At 39.1% G+C, this 18,279-nt stretch overlaps 2 protein-coding genes across 4 annotated transcripts in view; one reads left to right on the top strand and one right to left on the bottom strand.

Moving 5' to 3' along the window:
- Positions 1 to 18,279, bottom strand: part of CA10 (carbonic anhydrase 10) — an 850,317-nt gene that overhangs the window by 220,136 nt on the left and 611,902 nt on the right. The window lies entirely within an intron of this gene.
- LOC120866522 (protein MIS12 homolog) lies at positions 13,096 to 13,940 on the top strand. The gene is given in 1 exon segment (XM_040244306.1): positions 13,096 to 13,940. A coding segment is annotated over 1 exon segment (621 nt). The 5' UTR covers positions 13,096 to 13,282; the 3' UTR covers positions 13,904 to 13,940.

Genomic DNA, 18,279 nt, shown 5'->3' with positions numbered 1-18,279 from the left:
CACCATCATTATAGAACACATCCCAAACAGATATTAAAATATGAAAAGAAAATGTGTATCTTTAAAATTGACACACAGTTTCTCAATTAAACACTTAGAATTGTCTCCTAATCGCTCATAGGGGAAGAGCAGCCCCTACACAATCAGACAATGAGTTATGTCTCCTTTTCCTCTGACTGGAGGTGGTAACGAATCAGGTATAATGTAAACGATGGGAGTTGCAGATGAAGTTTTGCTCACTCATCCATAGCTCACCTCTGTTGTGGGTGCCTGATTCCTAACAGGCCACAGACATAGTGGTCCATGGCCTGGGGTTTGGGGACTCCTGCTTTATAGACATGGTGATAAAGCTGTCTTGTCCAGAATTCCCATGGCATCCTGTGTAAAAATGCATACACGCTGCTTTGTAATTATCAGGCTATGAATTCCCCTCCAAGGACTATGAGGAATTTTAGGACAGTCTTCATGTCTTATTCACCTCAATATTCCAGGTCCTTGGCACAGGGCAGGTCCTGGGCTAGATACTACTGAATCCAGATGAGGACTGCATGGTGCTCAGAGCTTCTGGTAACAGCAACTAGAGGTCAGCGTGGAACCATTCGGTTCAATCATTTGCTCAACTATGTCTGACTCTCTGTAATCTCATGGACTACAACAAGCCAGGTCTCCCTGCCCATCTGCAACTCCTGGAGCTTACTCAAACTCATTTCCATCGAGTTGGTGATGCCATCCAACCATCTCATCCTCTGTCGTCCCCTTCTCCTCCCACCTTCAATCTTTCCCAGCACCAGGATCTTTTCAAATGAGTCAGATCTTCACATTAGATGGCCAAAGTATTAGAGCTTCAGCTTCAGCATCAGTCCTTCCAATGAATATTCAGTACTGATTTCCTTTAGGATAGACTGGTTGGATCTCCTTGCAGTCCAAAGGACTCTCAAGAGTCTTCTCCAACACCACAGTTCAAACGCATCAATTCTTCGGTGCTCAGCTTTCTTTATAGTCCAACTCTCACATCCATACATGACTACTGGAGAAACCATTGCTTTGACTAGACTGACCTTTGTTGGCAAAGTAATGCCCCTGCTTTTTAATATGCTAAATTGGTCATAGCTTTTCTTCCAAGAACCAAGCATCTTTTAATTTCATGGCTTCAGTCACCATTTGCAGTGATTTTGGAGCCCAAAAATATGAAGTCTGCCACTGTTTCCATTGGTTCCCCATCTATTTGCCATGAAGTGATGGGACCAGATGCCACGATCTTAGTTTTCTGAATGTCGAGTTTTAAGCTAACTTTTTCACTCTTCTCTTTCACTTTCATCAGTGGGCTCTTTAGTTCTTCTTCACTTTCTGCCATAAGGGTGGTGTCATCTGCATATTTGAGGTTATTAATAGTTCTCCTAGCAATCTTGATTCCAGCTTGTGCTTTATCCAGCCCACTAGGAATTGCTGTTCTCCAGGAATATAGGTTGCAGAGATTAAAGGAAGCCAGCCTCCTGTGGGCAAACTGGCTGAGAGCTTCACAGGCTATAAAGCTCCACAGGCGCCTCACTGCTCTGCAGGACCTCCTTTGAGGATGCTTCTCACATCTCCCTGTCCCTGGTCAGCCTGCTCACTAGGTGTTTCCAGGTGGCTGCCTCAGAACTTTAATAGGAGCCAAATGCTCTTCCCAGGTTTCCATCCAGGGCAGAAGGGGGAGGCCATAGAGAGGGGAAAAAATTCCTCCTTAATATCTCCATTCTCATTTCTAATAAAAACAGCCTTGCCATGAACTGCCTGCAGTATAATTGCTTCACTTTGAAATACAACAGGGAGCAACATCAATATTTGATTTTTTAAAAAAGGCTGTTTGAACACTTTTAAATATTAAAGGTAAAGGCAAAGACTCAGATTGCCTTTTCATCTTAGCAGCTGAAGCATTTTAAATGAAAAAAAAAAATGATGCTAATGATCAGAATAAGACTTCCCAGCAAATGGTATCAGGTTACAATAAGCCAAAATCATTTTGAGGTAGGAGAGGGGAGCAAGAGGTGGCAAGCAATATCTGCACTAGGAAAGTTTTCTGTTCATTATCTCTGTAATGAGAGATATACAGTGGAACCCTGCCAGAGTAACTTACTTCTAGTTCATTGTGGGCTGTTTGGCTCCATCAGTGAGTGGTCTGGGACAGGATCTGAGGAAACCTCGTAAATTAACTTCCTAGATAATGAACCCAATATGTCAATTTCCAGTGATCAAAATAATGCAATTCAATAAAGCACAGTTCTTTTTGTAAGGAAATATACTTTTAATATGGAGAACTGCAGGGTCCTGGTCCTCCTGAGATAACTACGGGCCAGAGTTAATGAAGGCATGGAGCTGTACTTACTATCTGGAGATATCCCATGGGGTTTGTGTGGCAGAGAGTATCTTTCAAGGACAATAAATTCCTTCATTACATTTCCATTATTGCATCAGTGTGGCAGTCTCTGATTTACTTGTAACAAGAAGGCTGGTTATTCCTAAAAGTTAGTATTTAATGCTAATGAGTGTTTGCAAGTCAGATAGCTGTGTCTCTGTGTGTGTGTGTCTTGGGCTCAGGCAATCCACCAGGAAAGTCAGGAAGCTGTGAGGGCTCTAGGAAAGGTTTCGAGGGGCTGAGGTGACTCAAGCCAGACAGACAAATACATACCTGGAAAAGTCAAGAATATATAGCCTGAGAGCCCTGAAATCATACTTGAATAAAGAAGCTGAAGTTACTACTAGGTAAGTAGTATTAAGTGCGAAATCTGAACTGAAGATGCATGGTATCTTTTACGTAAGGTAAGTGAAACTCAATCAAAAAACAGGAGTGCTGGATGGGAAAAGAGTGCAGGATCTAGTTTGGGAAGCAAGAAAAGATGCTTGGAATTCATACTGATTTGGAGTTGCCCATACAGTGTATGAGGAACCAGGCACTTAGTGGTGATGGGAGCAAGGGCAACCCAGCCCAGTGAGTACCTTTTTAAGAAGTTCCACATTCAGTAGCTCCTTTAAGAGCAAGGGCTTCATGGTCAGGCTTGCTTGATTCTATAATCTACATTCAAGAGTAAAAAGATAACTATTTGGTTTTAAATACAGAAGTAGATGGAATAAATTTTTCACAAGTCTCCACGCAGGAGTAGTTGATCCTCTGATATGCTGCCCAATCATGTTGGGAAGCTCTGATTTGGAGGGAAAAACCAGATAGGAGAGCTGAGTTCACTAGTATCCTTCAGCTTGACTCTAGGGGAGAGGACAGGTAACATAGAGGAAAGAGAACAGCTCTTAAAGTTAGGTTCAAGCTGATTTCTCTGCTCTTAGCTGGGTGGTATTGGGCAGGTTTCTCAACTTATCTGAGCTGTAGTTTCCTTAAATGACATTTAGTTTGTTTGGCAGTCTATCCATTTCAAAGGAGATTGGAAGAATAAATACCAGTTTGCTTATTTTTGCTTTTTTTCTATTTATTTCTCTAAAACCAGAGAGAAGAAAAAATAATCAGGATTCTTCCCTTGAAGCAATTCTTACCTAGAGAGGAACTTACTTAGGAAAGTAAAGAAAATAAAAGAGAAAGTGAAGTCACTCAGCTGTGTCTGACTCTATGTGACCCCATGGACTATAGCCTACCAGGCTTCTCCATCCATGGGATTTTCCAGACAAGAGTACTGGAGTGGGTTGTCATTTCCTCCTCCAGGGGATCTTCCCCACACAGGGATTGAACCTGGGTCTCCCACATTGCATACAGATGCTTTACTATTTGAGCCACCAGGGAAGCCCCAATTAAGGTTGCTATTAATTCAAATAACTTGGAAATAAATTTGTAGAAAAAGAATATTTCCATAAGTCAAAGGGTTGTAATAATAATGCATTAATAGGGGTGTTTATTTAAGGTGAGAAATGGATTATGCCAAATTCAAATTATTGCCAGAAGTCCCTGATAGGCAACACTGGCAATGCCTATCAATTTTTCTTGTCCTTGAAATGAGATTTTCCTGGTTGTCTAGAAGTTATGGGAGGCGGCTTGACAAAGATTTCCCAGATTTAATTTTAAAAATATATATCTTTTTCAGTTTTTGATACTTATCTTCATCTTTCCTAAATTCAACTAATGTACACTGGATATTTACTATCTGTAAGTTTGTTTTATATGTTATGTCATTTAATCATCATAATGATTAGATGAAGATTGTTTAACTATGACTCTGTGTTTTTAAAGATGAAAAAACTGAGGCTCAGGTAGGTTAAGAACTTAAGCAGAGGGACAGCAAATAACAGGAGAGGGGAGCACCATATTCATGCCTTTGGATGGATTCCATGTCTCACATTCTTTATTGTATTTCATTTCTCTTCCTCAGTGATTTCTAGATTTGATCCTCTTAGATTTTTAAATAATCTTTAAATTTGGGAATAAGTTTAGGTTTAGGGAAGAGTTTCAAAGAGAGAATAGAGAGTTCTTGTATCAGTTCAGTTCAGTTCAGTCGCTCAGTGGTGTCTGACTCTTTACGACCCCATGAATCGCAGCACACCAGGCCTCCCTGTGCATTACCAACACCCAGAGTTCACTCAGACTCACATCCATCGAGTGTGTGATGCCATCCAGCCATTTCATCCTCTATCTTCCCCTTCTCCTCCTGCCCCCAATCCCTCCCAGCATTAGAGTCTTTTCCAATGAGTCAATTCTTTGCATGAGGTGGCCAAAATATTGGAGTTTCAGCTTTAGCATCATTCGTTCCAAAGAAATCCCAGGGCTGATCTCCTTCAGAATGGACTGGTTGGATCTCTTTGCAGTCCGAGGGACTCTCAAGAGTCTTCTCCAACACCACAGTTCAAAAGCATCAATTCTTTGGCGCTCAGCCTTCTTCACAGTCCAACTCTCACATCCATACATGACCACAGGAAAAACCATAGCCTTGACTAGACGAACTTTAGTCAGCAAAGTAATGTCTCTGCTTTTGAATATGCTATCTCAGTTGGTCAAAACTTTTCTTCCAAGCAGTAAGCGTCTTTTAATTTCATGGCTGCAGTCACCATCTGCAGTGATTTTGGAGCCCCCAAAAGTAAAGTCTGACACTGTTTCCACTGTTTCTCCATCTATTTCCCATGAAGTGATGGGACCAGATGCCATGATCTTCATTTTCTGAATGTTGAGCTTTAAGCCAACTTTTTCACTCTCCTTTTTCACTTTCATCAGTAGGCTTTTCAGTTCGTCTTCACTTTCTGCCATAAGGGTGGTGTCATCTGCATATCTGAGGTTATTGATATTTCTCCTGGTAACCTTGATTTCAGCTTGTGTTTCTTCCAGTCCAGCATTTCTCCTGATGTACTCTACATATAAGTTAAATAAGCAGGGTGACAATATACAGCCTTGACGGACTCCTTTTCCGATTTGGAACCAGTCAGTTGTTCCATGTCCAGTTCTAACTGTTGCTTCCTGACCTGCATACAGATTTCTCAAGAGGCAGGTCAGGTGGTCTCGTATGCCCATCTCAGAATTTTCAACAGTTTATTGTGATCCACACAGTCAAAGGCTTTGGCATAGTCAATAAAGCAGAAATAGATATTTTTTCTGGAACTCTCTTGCTTTTTTCATGATGTAGCAGATGTTGGCAATTTGATCTCTGGTTCCTCTGCCTTTTCTAAAACCAGCTTGAACATCAGGAATTTCATGGTTCATGTATTGCCGAAGCCTGGTTTGGAGTATTTTGAGTATTACTTTACTAGCATGTGAGATGAGTGCAATTGTGCAGTAGTTTGAGCATTCTTTGGCATTGCATTTCTTTGGGATTGGGATGAAAACTGACCTTTTCCTGTCCTGTGGCCACTGCTGAGTTTTCCAAATTTGTTGGCATATTGAGTGCAGCACTTTCACAGCATCATCTTTCAGGATTTGAAATAGCTCAACTGGAATTCCATCACCTCCACTAACTTTGTTCGCAGTGATGCTCTCTAACGCCCACTTGACTTCACATTCCAGGATGTCTGGCTCTAGATGAGTGATCACACCATCATGATTATCTGGGTCATGAAGATCTTTTTTGTACAGTTCTTCTGTGTATTCTTGCCACCTCTTCTTAATATCTTCTGCTTCTGTTATCCCCAACCAAATTTCTTTAATGTTAACATCTTATATAACCACTGTACACCTGTCACAGCTAAGAAATTCACATTGGTACATCACTACTACTAAACTATAGATTTTATTTGGGTTTCATCAGATTTTCCACTTGTGCCATTTTTCTGTTACAGAATTCAATCTAGGATCAGTGCAGTTCAGTTGCACAGTCATGTCTGACACTTTGCAAACCCATGGATTGTGGCCTGCCAGTCTACCTTATTTATCACCAACTTCCAAAGCTTGCTAAATTGCATGTCTATCAAGTCGATGTTGCCATCCAACCTTCTCACCCTCTGTCATCCCCTTCTACTCCTGCTTTCAATCTTTTTCCAGCATCAGAGTCTTTGCAATAAGTCAGATCTTCGCATCAGGTGGCCAAAGTATTAGAGCTTCAACTTCAGCATCAATCCTTCCTGTGAATGTTCAGAACTGATTTCCTTTGGGATTGACTGGTTTGATCTCATTGTTGTCCAGGGGACTCTCAGGAGTCTTCCCCAACACCACAGTTAAAAAGCTTCAATTCTTTGGCTCTCAGCTTTCTTTATGATCCAATTCTCACATCCATACATGAATACTGGAAAAACCATAGCTTTGACTAGGTGGACCTTTGGCAGCAAAGTAATGTCTCTGCTTTTTAATATGTTGTCTAAGTTTGTCATAGCTTTTCATTCAGGAACAAAAGACTTTTAATTTCATGGCTGCAGTCAACATCTGTAGTGATTTTGGAACCCAAGAAAATCAAAGTGTCAGAGTTTCCTTTTTTTTTTTTTTTTGCCTATTTGCCATGAAGGAACAGGACAAGATTCCATAATCTTCATTTTTTGATTGTTGAGTTTTAAGTCAGCTTTTTCACTCTCCTCTTTCACTTTCATCAAGAGGCTCTTTAGTTCCTCTTCACTTTCTGTCATAAGGGTGGTTCATTTGCATACCTGAGGTTATTGATATGTATCTGTGAAATCTTAATTTCAGCTTATGCTTCATCCAGTCTGGCATTTCACATGATGTATGCTGCACATAAGTTAAATAAGCAAGGTGACAGCACATCCTTAACATACTTGTTTCTCAGTTTGGAACCAATATTTTGCGATTGTAATAAAAATTGTCATTTTCCAGTCCTGTGGCCACTGGTGAGTTTTCCAAATTTGTTGGCATATTGAGTGCAGCACTTTCACAACATCATCTTTTAGGATTTGAAATAGCTCTAATTCCATCACTTCCACTAGCTTTGTTCATAGTGATGCTTCATAAGGCGTAATGGACTTTGCACTCCAAGATGTCTGTTTCTAGGTGAGTGATCATACTATTGTGGTTATCTGGGTCATGAAGATCTTTTTTGTATAATTCTTCTGTGTATTCTTGCCATCTCTTCTTAATAGCTTCTGCTTCTGTTAGGTCCATAGCATTTCTGTCCTTTATTGAACCCATCTTTGCATGAAGTTTTCCCTTGGTATCTCTAATTTTCTTGAAGAGATCTCTAGGTTTTACCACTCTATTGTTTTCCTCTATTTCTTTGTATTGATCACTGAAGAAGGTTTTCTTATCTCTCCTTGCTATTCTTTGGAACTCTGCATTCAGATTGATATGTCTTTCTTTTTCTCCTTTGTCTTTAGCTTCTCTTCTTTTATCAGCTATTTGCAACACCTCCTCAGATAACCATTTTGCCTTTTTGCATTTCTTTTTCTTGCAGATGGTTTTGATCACTGCCTCTTGTACTACTACTACTAAGTTGCTTCAGTCGTGTCCAACTCTGTGCGACCCCGTAGACGGCACCCCACCAAGCTCCCCCGTCCCCAGGATTCTCCAGGCAAGAACACTGGAGTGGGTTGCCATTTCCTTCTCCAATGCATGAAGGTGAAAAGTGAAAGTGAAGTCGCTCAGTCGTGTCCGACTCTTCAAGACCCCATGGACTGCAGCCCACCAGGCTCCTCCACCCATGGGATTTTCCAGGCAAGAGTACTGCTTCCTGTACAATGTTACAAACCCCTATCCATAGTTCTTCAGGCACTCTATCTATCAGATCTAATCCCTTGAATCTATTTGTCGCTTCCACTGTATAATTGTAAGGGATAAGATTTAACTCATACCTGAATGATCTAATGGTTTTCCCTACTTTCTTCAATTTAAGTCTGAGTTTGACAATAAGGAGTTTATGATCTGAGCCACAGTCAACTTCTTGTCTTGTTTTTGCTGACTATACAGAACTTCTCCATCTTTGGCTACAAATATATAATCAGTCTCATTTTGGTATTGATTATCTGGTGATGTCCATGTGTAAAGTCATCTCTTGTATTTTTGGAAAAGGGTTTTGCAATGACCAGTGCATTCTCTTGGCAAAACTGTTTTAGCCTTTAGCCTGTTTCATTTTGTACTCCAAGGTCAAACTTACCTGTTACTCCAGGTATCTCTTGACTTCCTATTTTTGCATTCCAGTTCTCTATGATGGGAAGGACATTTTTTTTTGGTGTTAGTTCTAGGAGGTCTTGTAGTTCTTCATAGAACCATTCAACATCAGCTTCTTCAACACTAGTGGTTGATGAGCATCATTGTTTTTGAGATTGCACTAAAGTACTACATTTTGAACTCTTTGTTGACTATGAGGACTACTTCATTTCTTCTAAGGGATTCTTGCCCACAGTAGTAGATATAATGGTCATGTGAATTAAATTCACCCATTCCATTTAATCTTAGTTCACTGATTCCTAAAATATTGATGTTCACTCTTGATGTTTCCTGTTTGATTACTTCCAATTTACCTTGATTCATGGACCTAACGTTGCAGGTTCCTATGAAATATTGTTTTTTACAACCTTGGGCTTTACTTCCACTAACAGTCGCATCCACAACTGGGCATTGTTTTCAAGTTGACTCAGCCTTTTCATCCCTTCTGGAGCTATTTCTCCACTCTTCTCCAGTAGCATATTGGATGCCTACCGACCTGGGGAATTCATCTTTCAGTGTCGTGTCTTTTTGCCTTTCATACTGTTCATGGGGTTCTCAAGACAAGACTACTGAAGTAGTTTGCCATTCCCTTCCCTTCTGGTCCCTTCCCAGTGGAACACATTTTGTCAGAACTCTCTACCATGACCTGTCTATCTTGGGTGACCCTACAAAACATGGCTCATAATTTCATTGAGTCAGACAAGGCTGTGGTCTAAATGACTATGAGTTTTAATTTGTTTCAATTTCATTTGGGAGATGGTTGGCATAGGGATAAATTTAAAGGCTAATATTTTTGTATGCTGTACTCACTTGTAGAGATAAACTAGTTTTTTGCCTTTTTTTTAAATTTTTGATTTTGGTAGAAGCAATTCTGAAAACTTATTGCAAATGATTGTTTCATTTTGTCTAGGAATGTTGGTTTGCTTTTACCGTGGCAATGAAGGTTTGAAATTGGGATTCAGCTTTCAAAAGTAACTCTCCATCACTGTCTTCTTTCAAGAATGGAAAATTTCAAGTCAGTTTTGGGCTTTAGTATTCACTGCACCAAACATTTCTGAAGTTTCCACACTTGCCTATAAATAAGACATTCCATCATCTTTAAAATGTCAAATCTTCTGATAAATTGAATTTCATAAAATATTGCTCTATTGATCTTAGTGCATATCTTTCTATCAAAAATTTCTGTCTGGGACTTTTCTGTTGTGTACTTACACAGATAGAGACATTTATGATGTCAGGTCCCTGACTCTAAATTCAGAGCCTGGCATTACATCAATCCAAACTGATCATAGGGACAATTTCCTTACTGCTGCCACATTAACTTTGTAGTAAAATTTCTTTAATGTTCTTAAAATAATGTAGAGATGAGCCCTGGGAATCTACACTGTGGCTAGTAAATAGTACATAGTGGGTATGTAATTTGTGCTTCTTTTTGTCTTAGAACAAAAGAAAGTCAAACTTGTTCAGAACTCAATTTTGAGAGATCATTGCATTTAGAAAAAGGCTATTGCGGACTGATGACAGGACCAGACTGAACAGGGAAAATTCAAAACCAACTGTTTCTCTCCTCACCAACTTTCCCAGGGCAGCTCTCAAAACAGTTGGCAGTTATGTGCAGGTTCTTTTTCTTTTTTAAAAAAAAAGAAAATAACATTTTCATATCTTTATAATGAATGCCATCTGTTCTTGCCATTTGTTAGGGCAACTCAATGAGAAAATATTATTTGGATTGTTGTTGTTATTCAGTCTCTCAGTCATATCCAACTCTTTGTGACCCAATGGACTGCAGCACACCAGGCTTCCATCCCTGTCCTTCACTTTCCTGGAGTTTGCTAAGACTCAGGTCTGTTGAGTCAATGATGCCATCCAACATCTCATCCTCTGTTGCCCCCTTCTCCTCCTGCCCTCAATCTTTCCCTGCATCAAGCTCTTTTCCAGTGAGCTGGCTCTTTGCATTGGGTGGCCAAAGTACTGGAGCTTCAGCTTCAGCATCCATCTACCAATGAATATTCAGAGTTGATTTCCTTTAGGATTGACTGGTTGATCTCCTTGCTGTCCAAGAGATTCTGAAGAGTCTTCTCCAACACCACAGTAAGAAAGCATCAATTCTTCAGTGCTCAGCCTTCTTTATGGCCCAAATCTCACATCTGTACATGACTACTGGAAAAGCCATAGCTTTGACTCTATGCTCAACTGACTAGTATTAATATTTAGCTTGTTCATAATATTTTTAAAAGGGTGAATGGCTTTCTTTGGGATAATACCCCAGGATCCATTGGATGCTAAAGGGATGGGAGCACTAGAAGGGGAGTTTTGCCACCATTAGCCAAACTGTGTCCTACATCCAACATACTATGCTGTCTCCCTGCTCTTTCTTCACTGGGGTGGACTCATGTGCTTCAGGGCAACGTCAAGAACAAACTCCTGTGGGTGGCCCACACATAGATGTGGGATTGCAACCACACAGCTGTACTCCAGGGGACAGGCAGCTAAGGAAGAAAAGCTGAAATCACTTCTCACAGTTGCCCAAGTAATGAACTGACACCCCTGTGACTATCCTTGTAAACTCATTGCCTACAAAAGATCTAAATGGACAATGAATGCTCTTGCAACCAAGATGCAAATAGCTTTAAGCTTTAGCATCTGGGGACTTTGTGGGCACATACACATGAGGGTTTGGCCAGGACAGAGTCAGAGTTGCCCCCATAACACCAAAAGCAGGTTCAGATCCATGATTGTTGCAATCCTGGGACTTGACTTCAATTGAATCTATGCTGGTGGCCTGGTGAAAATAACACCTACAGTCAATTGCTGGTAAATCATAGTTAAGGTAGGAGTGAGAGAAGTCCCAACAATAGTATAATCTGAGAGCTCACACAACAAGTGAAAGGTGACAACAGAATATAGCCACAGTTGATAAGCTCCACAAAAGGAATACTCAGCACCTTCCCTCCCAGTTGGAGCCCCAGTTTCACCTACCTATCACTGCAGATCAGAAACACAAAGAAACTGATATGAAGGCTTCTACTCCAACAACTTGGGAGCAGAATCCACCCCTGACAGGGCCGTGACAACCACATAGTGAAAGAAGAGGCCCTTCTCAATGCCCAGAGCAAGCTTGGGTTACAATATGTCACACCTCCTATAAAGGGCATAATGGCCAGCATAGACTGAGTAAAGAGGTGGCAGACATCAATATCATTAAAAAAAAAAAAAAAAACTCACACCAAAAAATATTAAACCCTACACAGATATGTTCCCACATAAAATAGTCTTCCAAGGAAGTCTGAAGTTCTGATATCAGGCAGAGCAACCCCAGAGCATTTAATGTTGAAGACAGACAGATCCTGAGTGCATGAACTCCATAGGGCTGGGTGAAACAGAAACTCCACTCTTGGAGGATGCACAGAAGTTCTCATACACACTGGAACCCAGCACAAAGCAGTATCTGCATAGGAACCTGGGCTACACCTACCTGAGGGTCTTAGGGGTTCTCCTGGAGAGGTGAAAGTCAACTATCACTCACTGTGAGGGCAAGGACACTGGTAGAAGAAGCTCCAGGGGATATTGATCAGAGTGAGATTTCCTAGAGGTCCACATTTCAGCACCAAGACCAGGCCACCACTAAACCTACAAGCTCAAGAGCTAGAAAGCCTCCGACCAAAAAAAACAAGACAGGAACACAGCCCCATCCATCAAAAGACAGGCTGCCTAAAGTCATACAGAGTACACAGCCACCTGAAAAATGCCATTTGACACTTCCCTGCCTATCAGAGGGACAAGATCCAGTTCCACCAATGAAAGGGCAGGAACCAAGAAGCCTACACAAACCCCTGGATCAACCTCATCTAGCAGGGAGCAGACATCAGAAGAAAGAGGAATTATGATGCTGCAGCCCATGGAAAGTAGACTGCAAACACCAAAATTCAGACAAATGAGTCAACAGAGAAATGTGCTTCAAACAAAGGAACAAGGTAAATATGTGGAAGAATAAACAAATGAAGCAGAGATAGGCAATGTATCTGAAAACAAATTCAAAGAAATAATAATAAAGATGATCCAAAATCTCAGAAAAAAGTGTGAAAGCACAGAGAGTGAAGATACAAGAAAAGTTTAACAAGAAGTTAGAAAATTTAAAGAACAAACCAACAGAGATAAACAATACAATAACTGACATGAAAAATATACTAGAAGGAGTTAATCACAGAATAACTGAGGCAAAAGAATAAGTGAACTGAAGACAGAGTAGTGGAAATCACTGCCACAGAATAGGATAAAGAAAAAAATAAATGAAAAGAAATGAGGACAGATTCACTCAGAGATTTCTGGGACAATATCAAATGCATTAACATTTGCATTATATTGGTCCCAGAAGGATAGAGAAAGAGAAAGGGTCTGAAGCAGTTATAATCAAAAACTTCCCTAATGTGGGAAAGAAAATAATCAATCAAGTCCAGGAAGTGCAAAGTCCCATACAGGATAAACCCAAACAGAAACAAGTTAAAACACATATTAATAAAGCTAACAAAAATTAAACGCAAAGAAAAATTATTAAAAGCAGCAAGGGAGCAGTCAGAATCTGGGGGAGTCAACCGTGCCGCCTATCTCTGGCAGCCTGCGGTGGTTTAAAGGAGGTGGCAGGAAGCTGGTGTTTGGCCGATTTCATCACTCTTATAGTCACTTGGGGTGTTCACAATCAAAATTAACAAAGTAAAAAACAAACAAAACACCAAGATGTCTGTTGATCCAATGACCTATGAGGCCCTGTTCTTTGGCTTCACACCACAGACTTGCATGCTTAGGATCTACATTGCCTTTCAAGACTACCTGTTTGAGGTGATGCAGGCTGTTGAACAGGTTATTCTAAAGAAGCTGGATGGCATCCCAGACTGTGCGATTAGCCCAGTCCAGATTCGCAATTGCACAGAATAGTTTATTTGCTTCATGAAAGGACGTTTTGATAACCTTTTTGGCAAAATGGAGCAGCTCTTCTTACAGCTGATTTTGCAGATTCCCCCAAAGGTCTTGCTTCCAGAAGATAAATCTAAGGAGACACATTCTTACAGTGAGGAAGAATTCCACTTTCTCCAAAAAGAAATTGAACAGTTACAGAAGAAGTATAAGACTGAATTGTGCACTAAGCAGGCTCTTCTTGCAGAATTAGAAGAGCAAAAAATCATTCAGGCCAAACTCAAACAGACATTGTCTCTGTTTGATGAACTTGAAAACGTTGGCAGAGACCATGGGGCTAGTGATTGTAGGGAGGGCTTGGTGTTCCTGATCCAGAACTCCAGAAAACTCCGGAATATCAGAGAGAATGTGGAAAAGGAAAGCAAACGATTGAAAATATCTTGATTTCTTAATAGGAAAAGGAGTTTCTCAGAAGGTGGACTGGTACAGGATTTATATAGATGATATTCATCCCAGTGAACTACTTCTTTTGGGGATGGTTTCTTTTTTCATGCTTTCTTATATTCCACATCCTCTTGTTTTAGTCTACTCTCCTGAAGCATCTGTGTTTTATGTTGAACTAATCTTTGAAGCATCTGTGCTTAGAAGTCTGTAATGGGTGGGAAGGGATTCTTGGTTCATTAAGAACTCATTTGGGGACATGACTGAGGAAATAAAGCTTTCCCTGGCCATTCAAAGATATTTGTAAAAGTTGTACCTCTGTCATGAGTCCTTTGTAACCTTGACCTTTTTGACTTACTCTTTGGACAAAACGAAATGACACAAAGGGTAAATGGGTGTCTTCTTTATTAACCAGCCACCGCATTGTGGGACAGCCAACACAGACTGCTTGTTCTTGCCCAGCAAGTTTTTTTCTTACATGAGGAACTTAATAACTAGCTGAAAGAGGCAAGTAGCAGAAAAAACAACCATGACGTTTAGAAAGAAGAAAGAAGTTGTTTGTTTCTAAGATAAATCCTTGATGATGTTAAAGAGCTTAATGTCTTAGAACCCAGCAATGGAAGACATTGGACAAAAAAGGAAGCATCTTACTGGCATAGAAAAGGAAGCATGGAACATGCTGAATTGCAAAGATTATATTAACTGACTATTAGGTATATATACCATTTTTTTTTGTGTGTGTGTGTGTGTGTGGTCATACTTCAGTTAGTTTTGGAATCTGTCTTGAACCTAATATTTAATTAACTTATTTATTCACACTCATAGAAACTTTGAGTGATAAATTTTAGCTGTATTTTGTGCTTAAATTTGATGGAACCTAAAATTTTCTTTTGTAACTATTCCATGTAAAATGTTAGATCACCCATGGAAAGGGGAGAAATGGCAATAGCTGCTCCTAAGTTATTACTTGGCTTCCATGCCTTCCTAAAGAAGAGAATTTGAAGTTTCTCCTTTATATAGAAGTGTAACTTAGGATATTCATATTTGCAATTAAATATTCATCAGTATATTAAAAAAAATAAAAGCAGCAAGGGAAAAATCAGCTAATAACACACAAGGGAATCCACATAAGGTTAACAGCTGAATTTTCAACAGAAATTCTGCAGGCCAGAGTGGAGTGGCAGAATATATTTAAAGTAATGAAAGAGAAAAACCTACAACCAAGAAAATTCGGTACCACCAGATGAGCTTTCAGAGAAGACAATGTCGCTCCACTCCAGTACTCTTGCCTGGAAAATCCCAGGGACGGGGGAGCCTGGTGGGCTGCCATCTATGGGGTCACACAGAGTCAGACACAACTGAAGTGACTTAGCAGCAGCAGCAGCAGACCAGCTTTGCAACAAATGCTAAAGGAACTTCTCTAGTCAGGAAATACAAGAGAAGGAAAAGACTTATAAAAACAATTAAAATGGTCATAGGAATATAAATATTGATAATTACCTTAAATGTAAATGGATTAAATATTCCAACCAAAAGACACAGAATGGCTCAATGGATACAAAAATAAGATATGTATAGATGCTATCTGTGAGACCCATTTCAGACCCAGGGACACACACAAATTGAAAATGAGGGGATAGAAAAAGATATTCCATGCAAATGGAAATTAAAAGAAAGTTGGAGTAGCAATACTTTTATCAGACTAAATAGACTTTAAAATAAAGACTGTTAAAATAGACAAAGAAAGGACACTACATAATGATCAAGGGATCAATCCAAGAAGATATAAAAATTCTAAATATTTATGGACCCAACACAGGAGCACCTCAATACATAAGCTAAGTTGTATCTGACTCTGCTTGACCCATAGAAGGCAACCCACCAGGCTCTCCCATCCCTGGAATTCACCAGGCAAGAACACTGGAGTGAGTTGCCATTTCCTTCTCTAATGCAGGAAATTGAAAAGTGAAAGTGAAGTCGCTCAGTCATGTTCGACTCTTTGCTACCCCATGGATTGCAGTCTACCAGGCTCCTCTGTCCATGGGATTTTCCAGGCAAGAGTACTGAAGTGGGGTGCCATTGCCTTCTCTGACCTCAATACATAAGGCAAAGGTTAATATGTAATAATAACATATATACATATAAATGTATATAATAATAATGTATATAATAACACTAATAATAATAAAACAAATCCATAAAAGGGGATACCAACAGCAACACAATAGTGGATGAGTTTAACACCCAACTCGGGCCAATGGAAATGTCCTCCAGACAGAAAATTATTAAGGAAACACAAGTTGCAAATAATACAAGACTTAATCTATATTTGAGTAGACTTAATTGATATTTAAGTAGACTTAATTGATATTTACAATATACTTCATATAGAAGTAGCAAAACATGCTTTATTCTTGAGAGCACATAAAACTTTCTTCAGGACTGATTACATCATGAGTCACACAAAAAAAAATCCTTGATGTTTAAGATAATTGAAATCATCTCAGGGATCTTTTCTGGCCACAAGGCTATGAGGTTAGATATCAGTTACTGGGGGAAAAATAAACCTTAATGAACACAAACACATGGAGGCTAAACAGTGTGCTACTAAATAACCATGAGATCACTGAAGAAATCAAAGAGGAAAAAAAAAAAAAAAACCTAGAGACAAATCACAGTGAAAACATGATGAACCAAAATGCATGAGATGCAGTAAAAGCAGCTCTGAGAGGAAAGTTAATAGCAATACAATCCTACTTCAAGAGGCAAGAAAAATCTCAAATAAATAACCTAACCTTATAGCTAAAGCAATTAGAGAAAGAAAAACAAAAACCCAGTTAGGAGAAGGAACAAAATCCTAAAGATCAGTTCAGAAATAAATGAAAAAGAAATGAAAGAAACAATAGCAAAGATCAATAAAACTAACAGCTTGTTTTTTTGAGAAGATAAGCAAAATTTATGAACTGTTACCAGGCTTATCAAGAAAACAAGAGAGAAGACTCATATCCATCAAATTAGCAATTAAAAAAAAAGGAAAATTTACAGCTAATACCACAGAAATGCAAAGGATCAAAAGAGACTACTAGAAGTAACTATATGCCAATAAAATGGACAACTTGGAAGAAATGGGCAAATTCTTGGAAAAGTATAACTTTCCAAGACTGAATCAGAAGAAAATGGAACGTATGAATAGATCAATCATAAGTACTAAAATTGAAATGGGGATCAAAATCTTCCAACAAGCAAAAGTTCCGGGCCATGTGGTTTCAAAGGTAAATTATATCTAATATTTAAAAAAGAACTAGCATCTATTGTTCTCAAACTCATCCAAAAAAATTTCCAAAGACAGAACACTCCCAAACTTATTCTACAAACCCACCATCACCTTGACGCCAAAATGATACAAAGGCATCACACACACACACAATAATAATACAGGACAATATTACTGATGAAAATAAATTAAAAAATCCTCAACAAAATTGTAGCAAGCATAGTCCAAAAACACATAAAAAGGGTCATGCATCATCATCAACTTGTGTTTATCAGGGATGCAGGCATTATTCAAAATCCACAAATCAGTCAACGTGATATACCATGTTAACAAACTGAAGGATAAAAACCATACGACCATCTCAATAGATGCAGAAAAAGCTTTTGACAAAATTCCACACCCATTTATAATAAAAACTCTCTGGAAGTGGACATCGAGGGAACCTACCTCAACATAATAAATGCTATATATGACAAACTCACAATCAACAGTATTCTCAGTGGTGAAAACCTGAATTTCCTCTAAGATCAGGAATGAGACAAAGATGTTCACTCTTGCTACTATTGTTCAATGTAGTGTTGGATGTCCTAGCCATGACAATAAGAGAAGAAAAAGAAATAAAATGGATTCAAATTTGAAAACAAGATGTAAAACTGTCAGTTTGCAGATGTCATGATCCTATACTTAGAAAAGCCTAATGAATTTAGTAAAGTTGCAGGATACAAGAGTAATGCACAAGAATCTCTTGCATTCCTATACACTAACAATGAAAAATCATAAATTGGAATTAAGGAAACAATCCTACTTAGCATTGCAACAAAAAGAATAAAATACCTTTGAACAAACTTACCTAAAGAGACAGAAGACCTGTATGCTGATAACTATAAGACACTAATGAAAGAAATCAAGGATGGCACAAACAGATGGAGAGATATATTGTGCTTTTGGATTGGAAGAATCAATATTGTGAAATGACTACTACTGAAAGCAGTCTACAGATTCAATGCAATCTGTATCAGATAACCAAAGGAGTTTTTCACAGATCTAGAACAAAATTTTTAATTTGTGTGGAAACATGAAAGATCCAAAATAGACAAAGCTATCT

This window comes from Oryx dammah, unplaced genomic scaffold, assembly GCF_014754425.2.
Source record: "Oryx dammah isolate SB20612 unplaced genomic scaffold, SCBI_Odam_1.1 HiC_scaffold_8, whole genome shotgun sequence".
NCBI classification, from domain to species: Eukaryota; Metazoa; Chordata; class Mammalia; order Artiodactyla; family Bovidae; genus Oryx; species Oryx dammah.
This window is presented reverse-complemented; position numbering and strand designations above follow the sequence as displayed.